At 38.2% G+C, this 12,541-nt stretch overlaps 1 protein-coding gene across 3 annotated transcripts in view; it reads left to right on the top strand.

Annotated features, from left to right (window-relative positions):
- The first annotated feature begins 3,181 nt into the window (after nucleotides 1-3,181).
- The window catches only part of LOC150081797 (WD repeat-containing protein 26), a 597,339-nt gene continuing 587,979 nt past the window's right edge, over nucleotides 3,182-12,541 (top strand). For 2 of the 3 annotated variants that reach the window (XM_090378893.1, XM_090378894.1), the window contains exon 1: nucleotides 3,182-3,655. In XM_090378893.1, coding sequence (XP_090235019.1) covers nucleotides 3,453-3,655 — 203 coding nt within the window. In that variant the 5' untranslated portion in view covers nucleotides 3,182-3,452. The remainder of the gene's footprint in view (nucleotides 3,656-12,541) is intronic. The other variant, XM_090378895.1, reaches the window with a different exon arrangement.

Genomic DNA, 12,541 nt, shown 5'->3' on the forward strand with positions numbered 1-12,541 from the left:
GGAGGATCAAAGGGCGACACAAGTAATTATAGACCTGTTATTTTAACTTCTGTTCCAGGAAAATTATTGGTGGCACTGGTTAAAGAAGCACTGCAGCATCATCAAAACAAGACTTTATTTAAAGCTCGGACACTGCATGGTTTTGTTAAGGGAAAGTCTTGCCTGACCAATTTGATTGGATACTATGATGTGGTCACAAAGGAATTGGATGCAGGGAAAAACTTTGATATGATATATTTGGATCTTAGAAAGGCTTTGGATAATGTTGCACATGGAACCCTGCTGGACAAATTGGAGCAGTGTGGAATTGGAGGCAAATTGCTGCTATGGATAAAGGGATGTTTGAGTGGAGAAGACAGAGCGCGGTAATCAATGGACGCTCTTCATCGTGGACGAATGTTATTTGTGGAGTCCCTCAGGGTTCAGTGTTGGGTCCATTGTTGTTTTCTATATTTATAAATGATATTCATGATGGTATACCAAGTTTGCAGACGATACGAAGTTTGGCAGGGTTGTTAAGGAAACTAATGACAACGCGCTGCTGGAATAGGATCTAGAAAAGTTGAGCAGATGTGTTGGTAGTTGGCAAATGAAGTTTAACCTTGACAAATGTAAAGTACTACATATGGAAGCAGTAACCTCAGAGTGACGTAACAACTCTGTGGTGCTACACTGACAGTGGTAGAGAACGGAAGGATCTGGGGGTAATTGTGCATGCAGATATGTAGTTTTCTGGATAGTGTAGACAGTCTTTAAGAGTAGCTCATAGTGTGTTGTGAATGATATACTAGAATTTTTCTAGCAGGGATGAGGAGTTGATTTTCCTCTTGTATAAGGCAACTGCATACAGGTCTGTCGGTACTACATATGGAAGCAGTAACCTCAGAGTGACGTATCACCTCTGTGGTACTACACTGACAGTGGTAGAGAAGGGAAGGGCCTGGGGGTAATTGTGCAGGCAGATATGTAGTTTTCTGGATAATGTACAGTCTGCAAGAGTAGCTCATAGTGTTTTGTCAATGATATACTAGAATTTTTCTAGTAGGCATAAGGAGTTGATTTTCCCGTTGTATAAGGCAACTGCATACAGGTCTGGAGGTTTCATTTTAAGAAGGATGTGGAGCTGTTGGAACGAGTACGGAGAAGGGCAACGAGCAACAATATTAGTGAATGGAACAAACCGTTGCTCTTACGAAGAAATGCTTAAGTTTTGCAAATTACAGTGTCTGGAGACTAGTCACCTGCGAGGTGATCTGATTGAGAGGGCATAAATTCAAATTGAGGAAAGACAGATGTAGGATAGATGTGCGGAAGTTTGCGTTTAGCCAGCGGGTAGTCGTTTGGTGGAACAGACTTCCATCCTTTGTCGTGGAAATTGATAGCCTAAATAAATTTAAAGCTGAGCTAGATAGGTATTCGGAACGACGGAGGGGTGAAATGGGAGCGGTTTTTTTTTTATGGCTGATTCTGCATATGCGTGCTTTCTTGCATCATATACCTCTAGTAATGCTAATACTTATGCTAAAAAGTCACACTGAGTGTTAGACAGGCGAAGTCCGATTAGAGAAATCTTTTGCAAAGGATGCAAAGAAAAACAGCAAAGAGTTCTTTACTTATGGAAACTCTATAAGGAAAGGTATGAATCGGATTGGACAACTTAACATAGATGGGTTGACTATTTATGCTCATTCTCAGATAGCTTATAAACTGAATGAGTATTGTGCATCTATATTCACACATGGGGAAGTTATTCAATTAGGGGAGTGCCAGAAGCTTATCAAACTCTATCAGGAAGCTAACTGATTTGGTAATAACTGAGAGGAAAGTGGAGGAGAAATTGTAGAAGTTAAACATAGAAAAGGTACACCTGGGGTTGACGGGTTCTATCCTGTTATATTAAAGGAGGTAGCAAAGGAAGTAAGCAAAGCATTAGCTAATTATATGTGCTTCCTTGGACTCTGGGAAGGTCCCCGTGCAAAAAAAAAAAAAAAAAAAAAAAACATGACTCGAATTCCGTCAATGTCGCGAGTAACATTTGCGGTTTTTTTTACTCCGTTGCTGAGGTAGGCGATCTCATTCGTGGACAGGAATATTATCTCTACGTGATCTCGTTTTCGTCAAACAAAACAAGCAAACTGACCTGACCATAGAATACACTCAATTTATGTACATAATGCATATTGTGTGCTTCAGCACTGCTCCCTGGAACTCTAATATGAATTTCTTTTATTTATTTGTATAAAATTGCATACTGGAGTGGAGAACCTTTTGTTAAACTGGATGGTGTGCCGATCCTTAATTTCAGGCATTATTTAATTATTATTTTAGGGTTCCCCGTAATTAAATACATTAACCCGTATTTGTGTTTGTAAATTGCGTATGTTCTATGGTTGATTTGCCTGTTTTGCTGGACGAAAAAACCCCAGTAACTGGGGAGAAAAACCTTGCTATCTACGCCTGAAACCAACTAACTCAGCCACGGAGTGAAAAAAGCCCATTAAAGTTCCTCGCGTCATCGACGGGATTCGAACCCAGGCCTTTTCCACCCGGTGTGGGGAGGACGGTGACGATACCACTGTGCTACTTGACAAAGCACTGATTTTGATTTGATTTGATTTGAGTTTGATTTGACAAAGCACTGAAGTTGCACAAGAAATTAGTCTACCCGCGCAGACTAATTTCAGGCATTGCGTAATCAGTTCTTGTCAATTTCCTGTCGTTCTTTTCATAGTGAAGAATTGCTGGCTCCTTTTACTTCTCAACCTGGATAATCGCCGTATAATCCAGGCTAGTGTTACTAGCCTGGATTATACGGCGGGCGAGAAGCTCCTCTCAATGGTCTTTGAATGATATCCAGATTTTTTGGATGCCCGTCGCTTACCTGCCGTCCCCGTAGCGATCATACTCTTTCATGATTGTCAGGAAACCGCTTTCACATGTAGTGTTTTGCATATTATCTCACATAGTGCCTTGTCTATGCATTTCATATCAGAAAGCTACTATTTCTTATTTGTAATAAAGAGTTTTATGGCCTTTAATTTTATTATAAAATTATTTATTTGCATATACATTGTATATATATATATATATTTTGGGTTTTCAAGTTAGTTTTTGACACTAGTCGTTTTTGTTTACTACCATTCGGTGGAGTATTTCCCAGCAGCTCTTGCGAAAACGTCACTGTTGATTCCAGCATTTAGCTTCTGTTGTTTTTTTTTAAATTGTGTATGGTTTCGGTGTAAAAGCTAGTGGTGGTTGGAGTTGTGGTTTGTAGTGTTTTCGTATTTCAAAGAACTTTTAGTGATCTGTGATGAGTATGTTTGATTTGACAAAGCACTGAAGTTGCACAAGAAAAAGAAATACTCCTCGCAAGCCTGGCCTCGAGTGTGGAGTCAGACGACGGTGGTGCATCTCCTCCACCGCGGAAAAAACAGCGCCTTTCTGCAGCTAACATGCAAGCAACTAATGGCTGTTCGCAACACAACGGTGATGCAGCCAATGCCAGCACTGACCTGCAGAACGGTGTTTGTTCTTCCACGGAAAATGGTGACTTTAATTCAGAAACACAGGAGGAGATATCCGCAAAGATAAAATCACAGACAGATCAGGATATAATTCGTTTGATTGGTCAACATTTGAGAGGACTTGGTCTCAAGTATGTAGGCTTATTTAAATTGCTTATATGATTCATTATGTGTTTATGGATATGTATTCATCTGTACATATACACACATTGGTGTGTAGGGATATGCACACCCCTATTTTTATGTGTATGTATATATAATTAGATTGTGTTTGACGTTTAAAGAGCGAGACAACATCAATATTTTTCAGGTATGTAGAGAATCGTCCATTCTGAAACACTATTCATTTGCTTCGCAATTTTCAGTAATTGTTTTCCAGGTACTCACACTTCGACAGCTTCAGCTGTTATGTCAAGCTAGCGAGTTGTTCATATAAAAACTCCACTTCTTAAAAAAAAATGGAGGACATCTGTTTCATTAACGTTTTAGAGGATAAGCCAATCTAGTGAAAACTTCCCGAGTACAGGACTGATTTGTTGAAATAAGTTTTTCATTATCATAGCTATATTAATTATTAATTAATTTTGTGCACAACTTGAGATTGGTAATAACCACTTTATTTTTATTCCACTGGTTATATGATCTCATATTTATACAAATTGCTCACTTTAAATCGAAACTACTTTGTTCAGGTTCATTGTAATATACATATTAATAGTTGATTCTGATTCAAAAAAAAAAAAAAAAAAAATCGGTATTATATTATTGACCAGGTTTAAAATTTTCGCTATACTCCAGAACATGGTGCACCTTCAGCCTGCCATGGTCTTGGGGTGTTTATTCCTCCTCTTCCAGCTGTTTTAAAATAGGAAAACGAGTTCCCGATTTTAAAACAGCGGCAAGGGCGGGATAAACACCCTAACTAACGCTAACCATAGCAGGTTAGGCACGTGATTTTCAAAAACTTTGAGGATTTTTTAAAACTAACACGGAGAATTATGACTACGAAAATCGTAACTGAATGATAAGTCCGGTCTGAATTTTGGGAGAGGTGTAGTACTGATTTATATTAGTATTAGTATTGGCAGTATGATAAAAGGAAACAAGTCTTCTGAGCACCACCCAAAAAAAACAAAAAAAAAAAAAAAAAAAACTAGGTGTAAGTTTATTCCAACAGCTGATTATTCTTTGGTTGAATGATGCAACTTTCTGCATGCCATCCTTTTTTTTAGTTTAAATTTATGCTCGCTTCTGCATTTCATCTGAGAAACAGTAAAGATGTCATCAGCAGTTAGTTTACTTAGCCCTTTTAAAGCCTTATACACTTCAGTTAGGTCACCCTATATATGCCAGTTTCTGAAGACAGAATCCCAGTCATTCTTGATAAGAAATCCTTTTGTCCCCCAGCTTACCTTGTTGCTCTTCTCTGCACCCTTTCCAACACATCAGTGCCCTTCCTAAAATGAGGTTAAAAAGCCAGTATGCAGTGTTCCAGATGTAGCCTAACTATTGCCTTATGCAATTGGATAATTGCCTCTTTGACCCATGGTAGATATTTCTGTATGTCATTGAGAGAACCTCATGAGCTTTACTAGTAGCTTGTTTGCACTTATAATTTCATGTCAGACTGTACAATTACCCCTAGAGCTTTTGATTTGGTACCACCCAAATGCAGTACTTTGCATTTATCACTGCTAAGCCTCAATTGTCATTTTATAGCCAATCTTCATTTATCTAGATCCTGTTGAAGTAGCATACCTTGATTGCTGTCATTAATCTGTATTGTCATTAATAAACATTAAAAACTAAGGGTTCTAATACCAACTCCTGTGCAACTTCATTCATTACATCAATCCATGAAGAGCCATGACCATTTATAATCACCCTTTGTCCCCTACCACCCATCCATCCCTTTATCTTTAGTAGTACCTTACTCCCTCCCCCCAATTACATGTTACTCCATTTTATACAAAAATCATATATGTGATACAGTATTGAAGCTATATGACTTGCATTTGCTTCCCACTGTGTTGCGTTATATGGATGCTTTAGTTTAGGTAAGGAACCGAAACATGATTTTACTTTGTAGTTCGAAAAACTATCAAATGGATAATTATAATACTGCTTTATTGAGCACAACTCGTACACAAATTTTTCAGGACTGCAGGGTGAATGGTAGATGAGGATCAGTGATATTTATATAAAAAATTGAGGAAATTTCAAACAGCTAGGCAGAGGAGTAGGGAAAGGCAATTACATTAGATTATTAGAAATTTTCCATTTTAAAAAGTACTGCCATGTTTGAAATAATCCCTGCTTCCTTAATGTATTAAAGTAAACCCTTGATTAAAAGCACGTTTGGATATAATGGAAGAGAAATTTGACTGGCCCCACAGTGTGTTCTGAATGTGCCCATGAATAGCAAAAAACTGAATTTGAGTCACAGCAGCTGCTAGAAATATCTCAATCTGCTTATGGATGCACTCACCATTACATTGCTAAGTGCCTATTGTGCCCTGTTTCTTTGCTATCACTTCACACTCTAATCATGGTTCCTAAGAAAACTCTTGATCTGAGAAAGCATGTGCATTTGAGTATTGCACAGAAATTAAAGCCGTCAGAGAAGTTACTTGTGTGTGTGTGTGTGTGAGGAATGTCATGAAAAAATAAACTGAATTGGATATTGTAAAAAGCAAGACTAAGCTTAAGGAGTTTTTACAGGGGTCTGACCGAAAATTCACCAATATCTCAACTTTGGTTTCTTAGCTCTGATTCCGATGGAAGTGTTTCCAGGCACTTTTCTATTATTTATTATGTATTGCTATCTTAGTTACCAACAAAGGTAACTAAAAAAATCAAGATAAATAACAGCTTTTGTTATTTAATTTTATTTTGCTGTTTCTAATGCATATATGAAGAAAACTCTCAAAATTTTCAATTATGCAGTGTACAAAATGGTCTCAAAAGAAAAAAAAAACCTTTAGATTTAACAAACATTTATAAATAACATATCCGCTTTTCCTATTAGTTTGTAAAATTGAGGGTTTGGTGTAATATTGGTGTTTGTTTGTTTACATACATACACATATATAATAATAAAAAAAAACTATTAAAATATCATATAAAGAATATAGTTGCAAGTGTTTTTGAGTACGTAGTGTGCAGTGACTTTGTATTGGCCTGTATATAAATTTGATAAAACGAGTTGGCTAAAACAAATTCATTTCATTTCAGCCAACTTATTTAACCACTGACTCTCTAAAAATTACAGCTGTCAGTTGCAGGCTCCGAAAAAAACGATAAGTGTTTGCCTTTTTATTTACATAATTGTTATTTTATATTGTACTTCATACGTAGTCTTATAGTTATAGTTACGCTGGTTATTTTTATTTAGATAAACAGTTTTTGTAGATATACTTAATAACTGTTATTTCGTTCGAATCTTGCAGCCATTGTTTTGTATATAGTGGTAGGGAATTCAAATTTTTAATTGAGGTAGTTAGGTAGCTCTAATGTATAATTTATAGAGTATTACGCTTCACTGTTTCTATTAGATAGCGTAGTATTGACATTTAATTAATTTAATTTATTGATTTTATTAATTTAAAGTATCATGCCCCAAACTAGAGCAGCAAAGCAATGGGTTCAAAGTGGCAGGAGTGCTGTGACTCGGGGGAGAACTGAGGGGGGCGATTCTCCAACGCATCACAGCCTAAAAAAATGTGCAACTTGTGAAATGTTTGCCGAACTCTCTGGAACGGAACATGACATTGCCATGGGGGATGTCTTTGTGCGTGCGCAATGTAAGGAGTAAGGAAATCAGGCGACAACTCAGCGTTGTTATAGGCCTATATAAGAGTTTGAAGGACAGGGTGGATGCCCTCGAAAGATCTAAATTGAGGGGCCCATCGGGCTCTCAGCTGCCCACATCAACGCAAGAGCTTGCACTTGGTCATCACGCAACACAGCGGCAACCCCCAAGGCAGAATGCGCTGGTCCCACAGGAACTAATAGTTGTTGGTGATTCTATTATCAGGAAAACGGGAAACATGCTTTGTAAAAAGGATAGGTGGAACAGGACCAGGGTATGTCTGCCAGGGGCAAAGGTTGATGACGTTGTAGAGCGGATATCATCTTTTAAGGGCACAAAAGGTGATATAGTTGTACACGTTGGCACTAATGATATTAGGAGTAGGAGACCAGCAGAATTACTTAACAAGTACAGGTCACTGTTGAACAAAAGCCGAGAATTAGGGTTGAATTTGAAAGTGTCTGCAATTCTGCCCAGACACGATAGAAGGGAGTATGTGATGAGAGCCTTGTCGATCAATTCGGCCCTGGAAAGAATGTGCAAGGCTCAAGGGGTAGAATTTTTTTCAGCCTGGACTGTACTTGTTAACAGGAGAGACTGCTTCTATAGGGATGGGATACACTTAAATAGAAAGGGTGCAAGAATATTTGCTGATGCTATTGAGGCAGTGTTAGGTGGGTCGGAAAACTGCTAGCTTGGGGGGATACAAGGACTAATAGTTTAACAGTAGCCGTAGGCAGAGGTGAAGGTGATTCTTGCACAACTTCTGTTAGAATAAGTAGCGACCTGGAGCGTGGGGTGTTGGGGGTTTCAGGGACAGATGGCAGTCATCCTGAAATAGGTGGGTATATGGGATGTGTTAGGGTAACTAAGAATAGGAGTAGGAGCATGTATGCTTGCATGTATACCAATGCTAGAAGTATTGTAAATAAATTTGATGAATTTGAAGTGTTTGTCAAGACATCAAAGGCGGATATTGTTGGGATATCAGAGACGTGGTGTCACACACACAGATATAAGGAATGCTGAACTGGAATTTGGGGAGTACAATGTGTACAGAAAGGATAGAAAGGGAGGAGGTGTTATGCTGTTAATTAAGAAAAACATAAAATCAAAAGAAGTGCATCCAGTTGATATAGATGAACCATGCACTGTTGAGTCAGTTTAGTGTGACATAAGCACTGCGAAAGCAAAAATAAGAGTAGGAGTGTGTTATAGGCCTAATGACTCGAATGAGTACAATGAACAATTGTACAGAGAAATAGAGTGGGCTAGTAAATCGGAATGTCTTATAATGGGGGATTTTAACTTTCCAGATATTGACTGGAACTTGTGGGTTGGTCACTCACACACTAGTCAGACTTTTGTGGATTTATTGGATGATTGTTTTCTGCAGCAGCATGTTCGAGAGGCAACCAGAGAAAGTAATACTCTTGATCTGGTTATCAGCAGTGATCATTCGTGTATTAAGAATTTGCAGATAAAGGAACCACTAGGTGGCAGTGATCACAGTGTACTGATGTGGGATTTACTTAAAGATTTAATTACCATCAGAGGTAAAGGAAAGGGTTTTTGCTTCCGTGAAGGTGAGTACAGTGGTCTCCGACAGTTTTTAAATTCTGTACAGTGGGATAAACTGACGATGTTACCAACAGTAAATTCTAAGTGGGAATCATTCAAGGAATTAATCGTGGAAGCTACTAAAAGTTTCATACCTATTAAGAAATATTGTTCAAGGTTTAGGCCTAAATGGTTGTCAAATGAACTAATGAGACTCGTAACAGAGAAGAAAAATGCATGGGATGCATATAAATTATCAAGCGACTCAGAAGCATACCGCAGATATAAGTTGATCTGTAATCAGGTCGCAAAGGAGGTTCGGCAGGCGAAGGCAGATTACGAGAAATCCTTGGCAAAAGATGCTAAGAAAAACAGCAAGGATTTCTTTACTTATATAAACTCTAAAAGGAAGGGGATGAATCTGATTGGTCCACTTGACATCGATGGTTCGACTGTTGATAATCCTGCTCAGAAAGCAAACAAACTGAATGAGTATTTTGCATCTATATTCACACATGAGGAATTATTAAGGTTTGAAAATGGCAGGTTATCAAATTGCAGCAAGATACTTAATGATTTTGTAATAACCGAGAGCAAAGTGGAAGAGAAATTGTTGAAGTTCAACATAAGAAAAGCACCTGGGGTGGATGGGATCTATCCAGTTATATTAAAGGAGGCGTCAAAGCAACTAAGCAAACCCTTAGCCATAATTATGAGAGCGTCCTTGGACTGGAGATGTGCAAATGTATCCCCAATTCACAAAGGGGGATCGAAGGGTGACACGAGTAATTACAGACCAGTTAGTTTAACTTCTGTTCTGGGTAAAATAATGGAGTCACTGGTAAAAGATGCATTGCAGGATCATCTAGACAAGACTACAGCAATAATTAAGACACAGCATGGGTTTGTTAAGGGAAAGTCTTGTCTGACAAATTTGATAGGATATTATGATGTGGTTACAAAGGAACTGGATGCAAAAAATAATTTTGATATCATATATTTGGATTTCAGGAAAGCTTTTGACACTGTTGCGCATGGAAGACTATTGTACAAATTGGAGCAGAATGGTATTAAGGGTAAGTTGCTACAATGGATAAAAGGATGGTTAAGTGGGAGAAGACAGAGGGTGGTAATCAATGGGTGCTGCTCTTCTTGGACTAATGTTATTAGTGGAGTCCCACAGGGTTCGGTGTTAGGTCCACTGTTTTGTATATTTATCAATGATATTGATGAAGGTATATCAGGCTTAATGTTGAAGTTTGTAGATGATACAAAGGTTGGCAGGGTTGTTAATGACAGTAATGGCAGTGTGCTACTGCAACAGGATCTAGATAATTTGGGCAGATGGGCTAAGAAGTGGCAACTGAAGTTTAACCTTGACAAATGCAAAGTAATGCATATGGGGTAGAAGTAACCCCAGAGAAATGTACCAACTGTGTGATACTACACTTAAGGTGGTAGAAAATGAAAAAGACCTGGGAGTAATTGTGCAGTCAGATATGAAGTTTTCTGAGCAATGCAGACAGGCTGCCAGGGCAGGTCATGGGGTTTTGTCAATGATATATAGGAATTTTGCTAGCAGGGAAAAGGAGGTGATTATCCCTCTGTATAAGGCAATGGTCAGGCCACGGCTTGAGTACTGCGTACAGGTCTGGAGGCCTCATTTTAGGAAGGATGTAGATTTACTTGAGCGTGTACAGAGAAGGGCAACAAGATTGGTGAGGGGACTGAAGGGATCCTCTTACCAAGAGAGTCTTAAGTTCTGCAAATTGCAGTGGCTGGAGACTAGGCACCTGTGCGGTGATCTGATTGAGGTATATAAGGCCTTGAATGGGTTGAGCACGCTGAATTCTGATGGGATCCTTCCACTTGTTCAGATTACGAACCTAAGGGGGCATAAATTCAAATTAAGAAAAGACAGATGTAGAATAGATGTGCGGAAATTTGCCTTTAGTCAGCGGGTGGTTAATTGCTGGAACAAACTTCCATCTGTCGTTGTGGAAGTTGATAGGTTGAATAAATTTAAGGAGGAACTGGACAGGCATTTGGAGAGAATGGTGTTTTTTTTTTTTTTTTTTTCTTGGCTGATACTGCATAAGCTCATACACTTGCTTTCTTGCATCAAATGCCACTGCTGCTACTACTACCACCACAGTGGACATAGCAATATGGTTTTATTTTTCAGTTGTGAGAAACTATCTTATGGATAATTCGGCAGCTTTATTAAGCATTGCTTTTACTGTTTCCTTTATTATATTCTAGAGTGAGAACCATATGACAGTTTTAGAGTAATGTAATTATAATTTAGCCTGATATTTCAAATTTTCTAAAGAAAAAAACTTGTACAAGAAAGAAATTTTTGAAATATATAAAATATTTATAAATAAATATAGCTATTTATATATTAAAATAAATAAAAATATTTTATTATTTATATTGTCAAATATTCAAATTATGGTTACATCTCTGTAATTTTTACATTGGAAAATTTTCAAAAAATTATACGTTTTTCCTCCAGTAAATGCCCTTTAAAAACTTATGTTGACATTATTTTTTGGTTTTTATTTATCACAGAAACCTGTCAAAACATTTTGCAGTTTGTGCTTTTAGAGCAGAAACTGACAATCTAAATGTCTGGCAAGGACTCTTGCTGGTTTGTGTCACATGGATATGTGACACAAGCCAGCAAGAGTCCTAGGTTATGTAGAGACCTTGAATATTATCTCATACTGCAATTACATTATTTTTCTTCAATAGTTAGCTTAATTATTATGTATTAGTTTGAAATTGCATAATACAAATTATACCATGCACCATCACAAACTTACTCAGTGATCACTGAATTGTTACTGCCTACCTAATACCGTGTTGGGCCACTGTTTCTATGGATAACAGCCACAATTTGCATAGTCATTGACTTCACTAGATGTCAAGATGTCTGTTGGGATCTGGAGCCAAGCTACCTGCAAGGCATTCCACAGTGTCAGAATAGAGACATTTTTATGTCTACATGCCTCACTTCCCATTCCAAAAACATCCTACAGGTGTTCAATTGAATTAAGGTCAGGGTGAATTTGGGGGCCAGTTAAGATGGGTGATATTTTCATTGTGTTCCTCGAACCACTCATGTACAGCACAGGCCTGATGACACAGCGCATTATCATCTTGAAGAATCCCATTCCCTTTCTTTCGGGGGGAAAATGCAACATAGCAGGGTGCACAGTCTCCTAAGAACTGCCAGTAGACCCTTACTAGTGAAAAATTGGTCCATATGCACCAGGGGTCCTAGTTCTTGCTAGTAAAACATGCTCCATATTAAGCAACCATCACTACCAGACCAGCTTGGATGGTGAGCAACATGCATGATGTGTCCATAGACTTGTGTTGCTTGACAAATGAAGGCATCTGTTGATGTATTGCACCATGTATTTGGACTCATCTGACCAACACACTTGTTTCAACTTCTAGTTTCCAACCAGTATGCAGGAGGTGATTTGACCTTTTCGATACTGTTCTTTGTACACCTTAACCACAGTGGCCATGAGCAACTGACAAGACATGCATATTTCTGATATGGATGCACCCAATGCACAAACTCCTATGCTCTTTTGAAACACTGATATCTTTACTATATCCTGTTACTGCT

This window comes from Mastigoproctus giganteus, chromosome 8 (assembly GCF_048544385.1).
Source record: "Mastigoproctus giganteus isolate SK-2022 chromosome 8, ASM4854438v1, whole genome shotgun sequence".
Lineage (NCBI taxonomy): Eukaryota > Metazoa > Arthropoda > Arachnida > Uropygi > Thelyphonidae > Mastigoproctus > Mastigoproctus giganteus.